We start from the raw sequence: 14,865 nt of genomic DNA on the forward strand, positions 1-14,865 counted from the left end.
TGCAGTTGACTTAAATATGTTCCATATCTTTTTGCACTTTATCCAGTATGTGTATCCTGTTCAATAAATGTGGACCGTGTTTGGCCCTCGACGTAGTCCCAGTTTTTAATGTTGGCCCTCTCTGTGATTGAGTTTGACCCCCCGGTCTACTGCTTGCTTTGTGCAGTTTCTCCTCAGCTGTTTCGCGAAGGGCAGGGCTCCGCCCCCTACACACACACACACACACACACACACACACACACACACACACACGCACGTGTGTAAATGTGTGCGCTGTGCAGTCAGAGACAGAGCGGAGGAAAGGAGAGGGGAGAACTAAAAACAAATCCGCTGCTAAATGTTTTACTTTAAAATTACACAGTATAATTGTTTATTACTTGTTAATCATGTTAAAAAATGTCAGCTCAAAATTGTCTGCGAGCCATATCGCATCATCAAAAGAGCCATATATGGCTCGCGAGCCATAGGTTCCCGACCCCTGGTCTAGCGTGTTACCATGCTAATGAGTGGGTTCACTGATATTTTGTTTTAGATCATAGCTGTCTAGTAACTTTTTAAGTTCAATAGTCTTGGGATCATTCTTCTTATTTACGTAAATATTTAGGTCTCCATGCAGGATTATTCCTTCACATCTAGTGATGCTGAGTGAAATCAGCTCTGAGAATTCCTAGTAGAAATAGTGCTGAATATTTTGGTGGCCTGTACAATGTGATGATGAGCAAAGATAATTCTGCTTTGAGCTCAATAGCAATATATTCAAATGATGTAAATTTACCCAGGTCAATGTCATTACATACAAGCGACGCTGATAAGATAGCGGCAATCCCTCCACCTTTCCTATTTTGTCTGATTGCCTGATAGTATTTATAGTTTGGAGGACACGTCTCAGTCAGTGTTGCCACACCAGTAATGTTGTTTAACCAGGTCTCAACTAGAAACATACAGTGCAATTTCTTTTGAACTATCATATCATTAATCAAAAAAGATTTTGTAGCCAGTGATCTGACATTCAGAAGAGCCACTTTCAGCTGCAGGGAGTCTGTGACAGGAGTCAAAGCCGGTCCTGGCTATGCACTGATATATCTAAGATAACCAGATGCAGTGCGTGCTGAGCGCTGATTATTTAGTCCGGTAGTAGTCAAGACAGGAACGGCATGATCAGTTTGGGGGGGGGTGATGTCCTTGAGTGTCCATGAGCAGGCTTTTGGCATAAGCCGAGGGGGAGGTGCGGGGGACGTCTGAGAGGGGTTAGAAGAATGGGGGATGTTGGTGGGGTATGATGGTTTTGAGCGGGGGGTTGTTTGAGGTGTCAGATTAAGACCACCTTTAACCAATTTATTCATCCTGTCATTAAAAAGGAGGAAGGGAGAGTAAGATGAGGACGAGGAGGAGGGGAGGGGGTAGGGTGTCTCAATGCTACTCCACAAAATTTCAACTTCATCCATGTCTGGCGGTGGAGTTGAGGGACTGGGGTCCTTGGTGTGCAGGCTTGTTGTGGCTGGTACTGCAGCAAGGTCACTCGCTCCAGTTGTTTGGACGTCATCATGGTGGTTATCTGGTGGTGTGGGGGATGGGGTCTCCTTACATTTAGCCAAAATGGGGTGGCTAATGGGGTGATCTATATTGGAAGCAAACAGTTTTTCTCCAGATCTGTTTAGAGAAAGTCCATTTCTTCCAAAAAGGCCTCTACGCTGCCGGAACAGATTGAAGTTGTAAATAAAGTTCACTTTGTGCAGGGGACAGGCAAATGATAGCCACCTGCTGAGCCCCAAAATTCTGCTAAAACGATTCACTTCTGACCTGGCTGGTGGGATGGGACCACTGATGTATGTTTCAATGTCTTTAGAGCCTACAACTTTTAGCAGTTCAGTAAACAGTCACGTTTTAGTGTTTCCGTTTCTCCCCTTGAGATATCATTATTCCCAGCATGAATAATAACCTTGTTCACATATTTGTGGACAGACAGCATTTCTGGAAGTTCTTCTGTTATGTCACAGATCAGTTTATCAGGGAAGCAGTATGTTTTGGTATCTTTCTTACCATTAATGTACTCTGCGTCTCGTTCTGCCCGAACGGTGCGGGACTGACAGCTGAACTGAGTCCTTCAGTGGCGATCCAGGCTCGGTTTGTATCGGTAGCAATCTGTTTTCCAGCTGTAGAGACATCAGTGGCGGCGGGGTATTCCTTGCCGTGTTCACTGCTACAATCCACGGTTGCGCAGCGGGGGTTGATGTGAGCCGTTGCCAGCATAATGGCAGCGGGTTCTTCTAGTTTGTTAGGGGTGGCTTTAAGTCCTGCTCCACGCTTATTCCAGACGTGACTGTTCTCCGGGGAAAGCTGTAGCTTCACCTTTGGGGTCCATTGTATTGTTGTATCCTTCTCTTCTAGATGAAACATCTTTGCCTGAAGTGCTGCAATCTTCTGTAGATGTCCATGGCAGTCCGTGCAGGGGGGCATATCCGTGAAAATTAAATTAATATTAGCAGAAAGATGCAAGCAGAGGTAAGTAGGGACAAGAGCTAGCAGAAAAGCGTCCGCACAGTAAGAAAGCAGGAAGTGATGAATGACAAATGAAGTGTCAATCGAAAGGTCAGAGTTCGGCATCCCGTTAGCAAATATCAAAATAAAGCTAATAGCTTGCTACTTGCCATTTTTAGCGAGTATCATCGCGAAAATAAACATATCGATCAGCTGATTTCAAAGATTGCAACAGCTGTTCATGGGCTTTTATCAATGTGACGATGTTCAAGATGGATATATGTTTACTCGAAACGATCTTTGGACCTCTGGAATGACACAGGAAGTGTTTATTATTATTATTATTATTATTATTATTATTTGTATTATTATTATTGATTACAGGACAAGGATGAGACTTCATAGGTGAGTTGGCTCAAAGTTATGGGTTTGATTGTGAGTGTGCTTGCTTGTGTGAGATGTCTACTGTACTTGCTGTTGTGATTTTGATCTCAAAACAGTTTTTCTCACTAAATAGACGAGATTGTAAGCTTTCGAACGACATGTGGCGTTGCGTAACAACTCCATCATGGCTGACTGTAGGGAACACAGGGCAAGATACAGCCTCTCTGAAAATAGATGTTAAGTGGTTAAGGAATGATGGTTATTCTTCATTGTTCATCACTGTCCCAACAATGGAATTCTTTGTGTGGTAGGAAACACTTCTCATTGGCCCTGAATGCTGATCTTGAATGCAGTTCAGTGCTGTTCTTTAAAACTTCCCTTGTCCTGATTACATCCCTATTCTGTTAACTAGGTCCTCCACTTAGCAATCAGTTGGTCTGTCGCAATACACACACTTTCTGTCTTGAATACTTGTAAAAGTAGGATCAAGACACAAGGAGGGTGGGATTCAATAGCACGACTCAGAGGCAGAACAATGTAAAATGAAAACAGTCTTCACTGAAACTTGGCAGTAGAGTTGGTACACGTGCATGCAGTCAAACATAAAAAACATGCAGGGAGAATCCAGGGCAAGAGTCGGGTCACAGAAACAGGTTCAATACACAGGCATGTACTCAGCAAGTACAGGAACTTCTCAGAAAGTACAAAAATAACACAAAACATCTAATGAACAGGACCTAATAGTACCCCCTCCTCTAGGGACGGCACCTGATGTCCCAGGTACATCAGGATGCTGGCGGTGGAAATCCTGGATAAGAGTATGGTTCACAATGTTCTTAGTAGCCACCCACTGTCTTTCCTCAGGACCATACCCCTCCCAATCCACCAGGTATTGATGACTCCTTCCTCTCTTTCTCACCGCCAGGAGATGCTTGACTGTGTAGACGTTCCCTCCCTCGAAGAACCGGGGGGGAGGTGGGGGTTTGGTTGTGGGAACCAAATGGCTCTCCTTCACAGGTTTCACTCAAGACACGTGAAAGGTGGGATGTACTCGCACAAACTGTGGTAATTGCAATCTCACTGCTACTGGGTTGATGACCCTGGAGATAGGGAATGGACCCACAAACCATGGAGCCAATTTGCGTGATTCCACCCGTAGTGGAAGGTTCTTGGTGGACAACCACACCCTCTGTCCCGGAGCATATCTGGGCGCAGGGATTCTCCTCTTATCAGCTGACCTTTTGTAGGTGGCTGAGCTGCGGAGGAGATCTTGTCTTGCCTGACTCCACATCCGGCAACACCGACAAACCACAGCATGGGCAGAGGGGACATTGGCCTCCAACTCCTGGTCCGGAAACAGAGGTGGCTGATACCCATACGCACACTGAAAAGGGAACAAACCTGAAGAAGAGACAGGTAAAGTATTATGGGCATACTCAACCCAGATTAAGTAATTGCTCCAGGTTGTGGGGTTCTGGGAGATGAGACACCGTAAACAAGTCTCTAACTCCTGGTTCATCCTCTCAGACTGTCCGTTGGACGTAAGGCTGACCTTGGCTCCCAAAAGCTCCCAAAAATCCTTCCAAAAATGAGAAACAAATTGAGGACCTCGATCGGACACCACATCCTTCGGGAAACCATGGATCCGGAACACCTGAGAAAGAAGTACCTCTGCCGTCTCTGACGGAAGTTTGGGCAACGCAATGAAATATGCCATCTTACTGAACCTGTCGACCACAGTCAGGATGGTGGATTGCCACCCTGAAATCGGTAGTCCAGTAACGAAATCCATAGAAATCTCCGCCCATGGACGATGTGGTACTTGAAGGGGCTGTAGAAGACTTGATGGCGGTTGAAGTGAGGACTTGTTGCGTGCACATACTGTACAGGCCGCAACGTACTCCCTGACCGCCTTCTCCATGGATGGCCACCAGAAATGCTGCCGGATGACGAACAGGGTCCTCTGAACCCCGGGATGATAGGAAACGAGGGATGTGTGAGCCCAATGAATCATCTGTGGACACAACTGCTCTGGCACAAACAGACGATTTTTGGGACCCCCCTCAGGAATTTGAATGTTCATATTGGCCCTTCTTACTTGATTCCCCAGGTTACCGCTCCTACTACACGAGAAGGCTGCAACACGAACAAAGGAAGTCTGGAGGTCGGGTCGCGGTCAAAAAGGTGGGATAGCGCGTCAGCTATAACCACTCCTCGAGCGCCACCTTAATGGCCTGTTGCCGACATCGTAATTTATTTCTGCCGGTGACAGCTTCTTGGACAAAAATGCACATGGGTGTAATTTATTGTCCGAACCAGATCGTTGGGACAGAACTGCTCCCAATCCCACATCTGAGGCGTCCACCTCCACCACGAATTGTCTCTGGTGGTCTGGCAAGATCAGGATGGGAGCAGAAGCGAAACTTGTCTTGAGTCGTTGGAATGCCTTCTCAGCCCCCTCATTCCAACAGAACTTGACGGAAAGTGAGTTAAGGCATGTAGGGGCGCGGCAACAGTGCTGTAATTCCTAATAAATCTTCTGTAAAATCTTTGTACCAGCTTCCGACTGGTGGGGGTAGGCCACTGAGTGACCGCACTGACCTTCGCCTCATCCATTTGAATACTATCCTCAGCAATGATGAATCCGAGAAAATAAAAAGTCTTGACATGGAACTCACACTTGTACTGTACTTGGGTCTTCCTCATCTGGTGAAAAAATGAGGATGTCGTCCAGATAGACTAACACAAATCGGTTAAGCATGTCACAAAGAACGTTGTTAACTAGGGCCTGGAAAAAAGCTGGGGCATTGGTTAATCCAAAAGGCATAACCAGGTATTCGTAGTGTTCACTGGGAGTATTGAATGCGGTCTTCCACTCGTCCCCTCCCTTATCCTCACCAAATTATACGCGTTGCACAGGTCCAGTTTTGTGAATATCTTGGCCCTTGTAAAAGTTCAAATGCCGAAGATATGAGTGGAAGGGGATACCGATTCTTCGCTGTGATCTTGTTCAATCAATACAGGGTCGTTGGGATTTATCCTTCTTCTCCACGAAAAAGAAGCGAGTGAAGAAGGACAAATAATACCAGCCTCCGAGGCTCCCTCGATGTATTCTCTCATAGTCTTACTCTCCGGAGCGGACAGGGAATACAAATGACCCTTGGGAGGTGGCAGAGCTGTGGCCCGGGTCTTACTAAAGACCTCCTTAAGCCTAAGGTAGCACGCCGGCACCTTGGCTAAATCCGGAAAATCCATCTCCGATCTTCCACTGGGTCTCTTGTCCACAGTAGTAATCCCAAGACCTCGCTTCTCGCTGCTTGAAAAACACGTGGTAGAACACCTCTGGTGCCATCCCAGTACCTCTCCTCTGGCCCAGTCCATGTGTGGATTATGCTGGACGAGCCGAATACTGGTGAGTACATGGGCAGCCTCTCGACCCGGGGCCGTGTGGTCAAAAATCTTCCTGTGAAGGCTCCTAAGGATTGACAAATGGGCGCCTCCCTGGCCCAATCCTTGGGCCAGACACTAAACCCCAAATTGCTCCCGATGGCCAATGGTGAGTGTGTGTGAATGTTTATCACTACTGATGAGCTGATGTGCACCTTGTATGGTAGCCTCTGACTGTGTGAATGAATGAATGACATGTGTTGTAAAGCGCTTTGAGTGATCGTAAAGATTATAAAAGCGCTATATAAAAGCAGTCCATTTACCTACACTTGAAGTCAATAGGTTTTTTTAATGGGATTTTGGTTAGATGCCTGAAATAAGGTCTGAACCCCACTTGTGAATATTGAAGCTTTTATGTGTTTTACAAAAGTGGATTCATGAGATTACAGAAGTTGTCAGAGACAATAAACGTCAAAACGTCAAAACGCCAAACACACATCTCGCTTTTAGCTCAGTGTTTGTGGTAGTGGCCTAACGTTAGCTTTTTACTTTTGGCCATAGCATTTAAGTTTCAAAAATCATAAAAGCGGTGTTCATTGGTGAAGATTAACTTGCTGAACAAAGCGTGTAAGTATCATTAACCTTTTTTTGCTTCAGCGCTTATTTCTTTGTAATAATCGAAAATCCAATGGACAAATCCTGTTGGCTTTTTGTCGAGGGAACCAGGGAGTTATCTACCACTATCAAGATCCATCCTACTGACTAGTGGCTATACAAATTACAGCACCAATTAATACTATTTATTGAAAATAAGTTACCATTTCTTTTTCCACAAAGGGATTTAAAGTGGAAATGAACGTCTGGAATGAGTTGCTTCTTTGATGATTATTATTTGATGATTACTTTAGGCTTGTGTATCAGCAGCCTTTAAAGAAAAAATGTCACCAGTGGAACTTTACCCATGTTGTGGTGAAGTGACGATAGCTTAGCCAAAAATCTCTGGACAGAAAAGGCTGAACCTTGTTAATCTTTAATAGATGTGTCAACTGACTTTCAACGATGTACTGAATACAAGGATGACGTTTAAGCCAAACTGTTCTAGAGAACTTTAATGGTAAGCATGGACCTCCATTGAAATATTCTGAATATTTTATATAAATTACGAGGACTTGGAATTAAATTGAAGTGACATTTGTAATTTGTGAAGTTTAAAATGTGGGCTACTATCGAAATGTAAAACTTTTAAGATTAGATCATTAGTGTACCTTGTTTAGTATTCAGCCTTTATCTCCTGTCTTTATCCTTTTCATTCATTATGTTATATGCAATGTTGTACAATTGTTATTGCCATTTATTTTCAATTTAGTTGAATTTAGTTTGCTTGGTTTTATTTAATTTATGAGTTTGCTGACACTATTGTGAACTAATGTTTTCCTTTCATATAAACAGGCTGTTAAGATGTGTGGGATCTTTACTCGCTGTTCACTTGCAGCACTGCTGCTGGTTGCAGCCTGGGCAGACCACCACCACCACGGCTCTGATGGCTCTCACAGCCATGAGGGAGAAATGAGCTTCCACAAGCTGTCCGCTCCCAATGCTGACTTTGCCTTTACCCTCTACAAAAGTCTGAATGCCAAAACTGCGGGAAGGAACATCTTCTACTCGCCGCTGGGTATCTCCACCGCCCTGTCCATGCTGTCTACAGGTGCCGGTGGTGAAACCCACAGCCAACTGTTCTCCAGCTTGGGCTACAGCACCTTTAACCAGACTCAGGTCAATGAAGCATACAAGCATCTCTTCGACATGATGGGACACAGCCAAGAGCATCAGCAGCTGGATGTTGGTAACGCCATGGCCCTGCGCACTGGTTTCAATCCTCTGGAGAAGTTCCTGAAGGATGTCAAGCACGACTACTCTGCTGAGATCTTCAACGTTGACTTTACCAACCCCACTGATGCTGCAGCTGAGATCAATAGATTCATTGCTAATAAAACCCAGGACAAGATCAACAATATGGTGAAGGACCTGGCCCCTGAGATGGTCATGGTGCTGATTAACTTTGTCTACTTCAAAGGTAAGAAGCAAGTTCAAGTCCATGTCTCATTGTGTAGTTTACTGACAGGCAAAGTCACAAAAATTAACTAGTTTTAATGATGTATGATGAAGTATGATGATTGTAGAGCAAACAAATGACAATAATAATTTGCAATAAAATATCTAAATTACTGTCATCCTCACCTCTCCACTGCCTCATACAGGACAGTGGAAGAAACCCTTCAACCGTGATATGACACACAAGATGGACTTCCATGTGGACAAGACGACCAAAGTTCAGGTGGACATGATGATGAGGACGGGTTACTACAACACCTACTGGGACCTCAACAACCACACCACCGTCATCATGCTGCCCTACAAGAGCAACACCTCCATGATGATTGTCCTGCCCAATGATGGCAAGATGAAGGAGGTGGAGGGCTACATCAACAAGGACTACGTCAAGCACTGGCGTGACTCAGTCTCAATGGAGTAAGAGGGATCTTTATTTTTCTAATCTTCATCCTCTAGTGATTGAGAAAATGACTTTGATTTACAACAATTCAGCCAATGTGTTCATGATAAGGGAATACAGTAGCATAGTCCGAAAGGACTTGGCTTGGGAACTGAAGGGTCTGCAGTTTAAGTCCCTGAATGGACTAAGTACGGAGTGACTGGCACTTGGAGGATTGCAATGCCTAGAGAAAGGCACCAAACCCCGAAACTTCTTATTAACAACATAATATCTGCCCACTGCTTCTAACACTAGGATGGGTTAAATGCAGTCTAAAGTGTGCTTTGTAGATGTGTGATGATAAATCGAGGATCCTCCATTACCATTAGCACAGTTTAACTTAATTAAACAAGCTGTTATTTTACTGCATATTCCAGTGATTGTGGTGCTGTTCTGTGTTTTTTAGATATGTGGATTTGTTCCTGCCAAAGTTCTCCATCACTGCTGATGCTCCCCTGGAAAACACACTGAAAGAAATGGGCATAACCAACTGCTTTTGCAGACGACGCTGATTTCTCTGGCATGTCTGACGAGATCAAGCTCAAAGTTTCAAAGGTATGAGAGGAAAACCTCATCTTAGGTTTGTTATTAATTCAAGTTCCTATGAACCACATGGGAATATGCCTAACCCACTGCATGAGCAGTAGTTCAGGAATAATTGCAGCATAGAGACATAAACCTTCAGAGGATGATGAAAAATACCCCAAAGCTTCTACATTATTCCAAGACGTACTCTGTGTTTTAAACTAGACTCTGACTGCCTCTCTTTTCCCTCCACAGGCGTCCCACAAGGCTGTGCTGAGTGTCACTGAGATGGGAACAGAGGCAGCAGCCACCAGCATTAGTGAGATGATATTTTTCAGTTTGCCACAATCAGTCAGTATTGACAGACCTTTCTTAGTCTTCATCCTGGAGAACTTCACCGGGAGCATCCTCTTCATGGGCAAGATCACCAATCCCTTAGCCATGTAAAGATGCTAGGAAAATGATAATTATGATCACAGGTGTCATCATGAGGATTTCATCATAATCAAAATCACTGATTCTTCACTCATCATGTTGTTATTGTAGCAGGAAATGTGCTTGCACATGTGTATCTGTCTTTGCAGGCAAGTTTTACTGGTCTCAAAATAGAAGTAATTCTACAAAGGTATCATTATTTTTGTTGACGTAAATTAAAAGTGGAGCTGCGACAATTGATCAGTTGATTAGACAGTAAATTAATGAGCAATTATTTTGATAATCGATTCATATTTTTAATCAACTGTCAAGCATAAATTTGAAACGTGATGGTTCTGGGTTTTCAAATGTGAGAATTTTCTGTTTTTACTTTACTTACATTAAAGTCAACCAGTGAATTGCCAGTTCAAAACTTGCCTGTTTGGAATTTTTCAAGAACTTTCTTTATCTGTTCATCAAAGAATAATAATAAAACAATTAATAAAAGTCAGTTTACAACAAGACTGAACTGGTATTTAACCCAGAAAAAAACAGTTGATGATAACGCTACATGCTGATGCTAAGCTTAGTATGGCTGAGGCTGAGTCATTAGAGTTTCTGTAGTTGGTCACACCAAGGCCATTCCAATATAGTGAAACACAAAGTTATAGAAAGAAAATAAATATCAACTGAATACATACTTAAGTTGAGTAACATTACACAATATACAGTCAAAGATACACATAAAGTGCTAAAGTTGTGGTTTCATGTGAGCTTTAATAACTTGATAAGATATAAAATAGAATGAAAATGGTCTATGATACACTTCTGATAGACATTGAGACAAGTTCCAATGAAAAAGGTGTTACGCTTTAGGGTAGTGAGTATAGGTTCTTGCTTAATGTCAGTCCAGAAGCAACATGACTTCAGAGGGAATATGCAGAGGTATTTGAGGTCATTATGTTCTCCAGTATGTTCTCCAACAATCACAAGACCTCCTTCCTTTTTATCAGTCCAGCATGTTCAATGACTGCACCAGGAGTTGCATGTATTTACAAAAAATCACTACAGTAGGCTTGTACTTAACATTACAGCTAACTGTTTGGCAAACAATGTCTGTTGTTTGATATGTTTTTGACATTGCAGGTTGATATTGGTTTTCTCGTAAAACTTGCTTGAGTTGAATTATCCATCACAGTGTCAAGTCTTATTTATTATTACCTTATTGCTATGAGTTAATGCAGTGCTTTTCCAATTATTCTGCACTTCACACATTTCCCAAACCTTATAAAACATCAAATTCAAGGACTTTCCAGGCCCAATTCCCTCAAATTCAAGAACCCAACACAACATAGTTTAAGACACAAATCAAGGTTAATTACTGTTACAACACTGCAAATTCTTTTGAATGAGAACTAGTTTTTGTTCGTCGCACTTTTTTGAGGCACGCACATGTGAAACAATGGCGCAACTGCAGGAGACACATGCAGACAGCGGAACGTAGCCTGTACTAACGCTAAGTAAAACAAATATCAAAAGAACTTAAATTTTTATTCAAACAAAATAAAAATTCAGGTACTTTTTTCAAAAACTTTGGAGGACTTGATTTCCCCCCCTCAAATTCACAAACTTACAAGGATTTAAAGGACCCATGGGATTCATGATTTATTCTGCATTGACATAACAAGATGTAACTTGATGTTCAATGTAATAGATTGCACAATTCAAGCAAGTCTGCTAATGCATCTTCATAGAGCACAGACATGAATAGAAAGCAGTGTTTGAATTGAATGGTAGGAAAAATAAATCCAAAAATAGGACACTGAATAACGTCCATTAAATTATAGTGCATGATGTTTTGGTCATAACAATAAAACTTGCAAAAACACAGGTTTGGTCCTTTCGTATGGGCCGTATATAGAACAACATTTGTTTCTAGAATTCAATGCTCAGTCCTCAAAAGTACCTGTTTATGTACAGCAGACTGGACAGATTTCTAAAGAGCTGCCCACTCAGCTTTCTGATTCAGACACTTCTTACTCATGTCCTTTGCAGAAATCAATGTGTGTGGGTGCTGACAGGGGACAGGGACAGGGGTGCTGACAGTCTATGTGTACTGATTGTGAAAACACTCCAGCAGCAACTCCTCTGTTGACAGGTCAAAGGACGAGGAGTCGTGTGAGGCTGATGGCCATCTGGTTACACATCCTCTCTCTGCTGTATCATCCAAATATAGGCAGGGCATCAGGCAGGTAACACTGGTAGGGAAGGATAAGATTATTTAATCACATTTAAATATTTTGTATCTATTTGTTGTGTATTTGATGTCATGTTGCACAGAAAAATGTAAGCTATTTAAAAAATTTTAGGGCACTCCTTTATTATCTTTTAAAAGTAAAAGACAAAGGTTTACAACGGTTCCTTATTCATGTTGTCTTCACCGACTTCGGTTGCATCAGTAAAGATGACCTTGCCAGGCTGAAAAAGAAGCTGGTCTTTGTTAATGTTTAATATAACTGTCAGCTGACTCCCAGAGCTCCTGTATCTAATGGGGAAGTTTCTTGCAAACTGTGTCCATCAAAGAGGACTTTGAAGGTAAGCATGGCACTTTATTGAAATATGCATATATTTTTATAACTTTATAACTTGAAACTTTAGATGCATTAGACTTATATTCATTGGTAAAATCAAGTTGGAAAGTGAAACGTTGAAGCCATGACATAATGTCTAATCATTTTCGAGGTGTAGAACTGTTAAGAGGCTCAACCATATCAATGTATTGTGGGCGTGTGTAGTAACGAGGAGACGATAGACAAGTTGTCAAGTCGAATGTTTACTTCCCAACATGAACAGCGATACAGCGGCAGTAGTCAAGCCTCCAACCACAACAGTCACGACAGGTAAAAAATTAACAACTCCCTCATTTCTCACTTCCGTTAACTCTTAACATCTCCCAGCAAGTTCCTGGGTTCCCTGTCTTAAAGGAGACGCATCTCCTCTCATATTCTTCAGTGAATGTCTATGTTCCCAGTGGGTCACCACAGTATCCTGTTTTATTCAAAGACACCAGCTACTCTCCACTTGTCAATTCTTTAAATAACTCATTTCAAAAAGAGGTTAGCAACTATCACCTACTGCGGTTGAACCCAACTAACCTCCTCTGATGTTTCCTGGACAGGCAGTCAAGATGCGTGGGATTTTTGCTAGTTGTGCACTCTCATCACTGCTGCTGGCTGCAGCCTGGCCCTGCACTCTGGCTTCAGTCCTCTGGAGAAGTTCCTGAAGGATGTCAAGCACTACTACTCTGCTGAGATCTTCAACATTGACTTTACCAAACCCGCTGATGCTGCAGCTAAGATCAATAGATTCATTGCCAACAAAACCCAGGACAAGATCAACGATATGGTGAAGGACCTGGCCCCTGAGATGGCCATGGTGCTGATTAACTTTGTCTACTTCAGAGGTAGGACATATGCCAATACACTCTGAAAGAGAGCATACAGATAGCCAGCTGCTTTGATGGACACAAGTGTATGCTGATAGTTTAAGGAGTTCAAGCATGCCAAGAATATGTAAAAAGAATCACTAGATATCAAAAGAAGACAATTTATAGCGCATATTGCAACATTATGATCATTTGAGTAACTACATTACCTTCCCTCTGCTCGTACAGGACAGTGGGAGAAACCCTTCGATGGTAACCACACACAAAAGGCAAACTTCAATGTGGACGAAAACACCAAGGTTCAGGTGGACATGATGATGAGGACAGGTCGCTACGACTTCTATCAGGACGTCGACAACCATACCACCGTCATCATGCTGCTCTACAAGAGCAACACCTCCATGATGATCGTTCTCCCCGATGAAGGCAAGATGAAGGAGGTGGAGGGCTACATCAACAAGGACTACATCAAGCATTGGCATGAGGATTCAGGAGGTAAGAGAGGAATTTTATTGTATTTTCAATCTTCTTCTTGACTGACGTAAAGCGTGTTGTAGATACAGTAACAATGTAGTCATGTATAGGATCATAAGGAATGTCTTGGCGAGTGTTGGACTTTTATGCTGAATAGATGAGGTGTATTTGAGTTGCTCAAAGTGTCCTTATTTAGTACAACTCAAGTTGAGCAAACAAGCTGTAAGTCAACTGTTTATTCCATTGATTATGACCCAGCTGCTCTTCTGTATTTCTCAGTTCTCTGAATGTGTATCTGCCAAAGTTCTCCATCTCTGCTGATGCTCCTCTGGATAGCGCCCTGAAAGAAATGGGCATAACCAACGCTTTTGCAGACAACGCTGATTTCTCTGGCATGTCTGACGAGGTCAAGCTCAAAGTCTCAAAGGTAGGATCAGCAAACATGCCCTCAGATGTTTGACTATTACCCATTGGGGTAATATCCTGCAAAGACCCTTTGCTGCATAGAGTTTTTCAAGACCTGCATGCGTTCAACACTGACTGCCTCTTCCGTTCTTCCACAGGTATCCCACAAGGCCGTGCTGAGCATGGATGAAAGAGGAACAGAGGCAGTCTCCGCTACCACTATCGAGATAATGCCTATGAGCATGCCTGAAACCATGAAACTGGACAGACCCTTCTTAGTCTTCATCCTGGAGCATCGACGAAGAGCATCCTCTTCATGGGCAAGATCAGTGACCCCACAGCCATTTAAAGATGCTAAGGAAATGATGAGTGTTGCCTGTGTTATATTTTCACATTGTAGTAGGTTTTAGTAGCTACGGGACATGAGCTAATTTTTACATTAGCGTCTGAAAGCCCTGTAGAGACGTCACAAGAGCATTGGGGAATGATGAATGGAGGATAGTTTGATGAATAAGACAACAAATCTATCAACAGAAATGTCAGTCTTTTAATCTGCTTTCAGTCTGTCAGTGTGACACATTTATTACCATCTGTCATCTGAACCTGGCTAGGTGTATAAATATCGAAATGCATCATTATATATTGTATCCAGCTGACTGTTTTATATGATACAGATAATAAAAGCATTAGTGGACGTATAACTTGAAGCATCTGCTTACACACTGGGCCAACGTGCTATTGTGCTATTGCTGTCTCAACATGTTGAAGTGAAGTAAAATAAAGACTTGTCATGAACAACTGG

At 42.7% G+C, this 14,865-nt stretch overlaps 2 protein-coding genes across 2 annotated transcripts; both read left to right on the top strand.

Moving 5' to 3' along the window:
• Window positions 1-2,360: 2,360 nt before the first annotated feature.
• On the top strand, window positions 2,361-9,903 carry LOC115013538 (alpha-1-antitrypsin homolog). Its single transcript, XM_029439917.1, is given in 7 exon segments — window positions 2,361-2,502; window positions 7,287-7,363; window positions 7,699-8,323; window positions 8,508-8,778; window positions 9,207-9,291; window positions 9,293-9,355; window positions 9,581-9,903. Coding segments are annotated over 6 exon segments (1,239 nt in total). The 5' UTR covers window positions 2,361-2,502; window positions 7,287-7,360; the 3' UTR covers window positions 9,773-9,903.
• Window positions 9,904-11,201: 1,298 nt separating this feature from the next.
• Window positions 11,202-14,412, top strand: LOC115013885 (alpha-1-antitrypsin homolog). The gene is given in 6 exon segments (XM_029440440.1): window positions 11,202-11,239; window positions 12,979-13,202; window positions 13,413-13,662; window positions 13,917-14,085; window positions 14,222-14,357; window positions 14,360-14,412. Coding segments are annotated over 6 exon segments (870 nt in total).
• Window positions 14,413-14,865: the final 453 nt, after the last annotated feature.

The sequence above is a fragment of the Cottoperca gobio genome, chromosome 9, assembly GCF_900634415.1.
Source record: "Cottoperca gobio chromosome 9, fCotGob3.1, whole genome shotgun sequence".
NCBI lineage: Eukaryota > Metazoa > Chordata > Actinopteri > Perciformes > Bovichtidae > Cottoperca > Cottoperca gobio.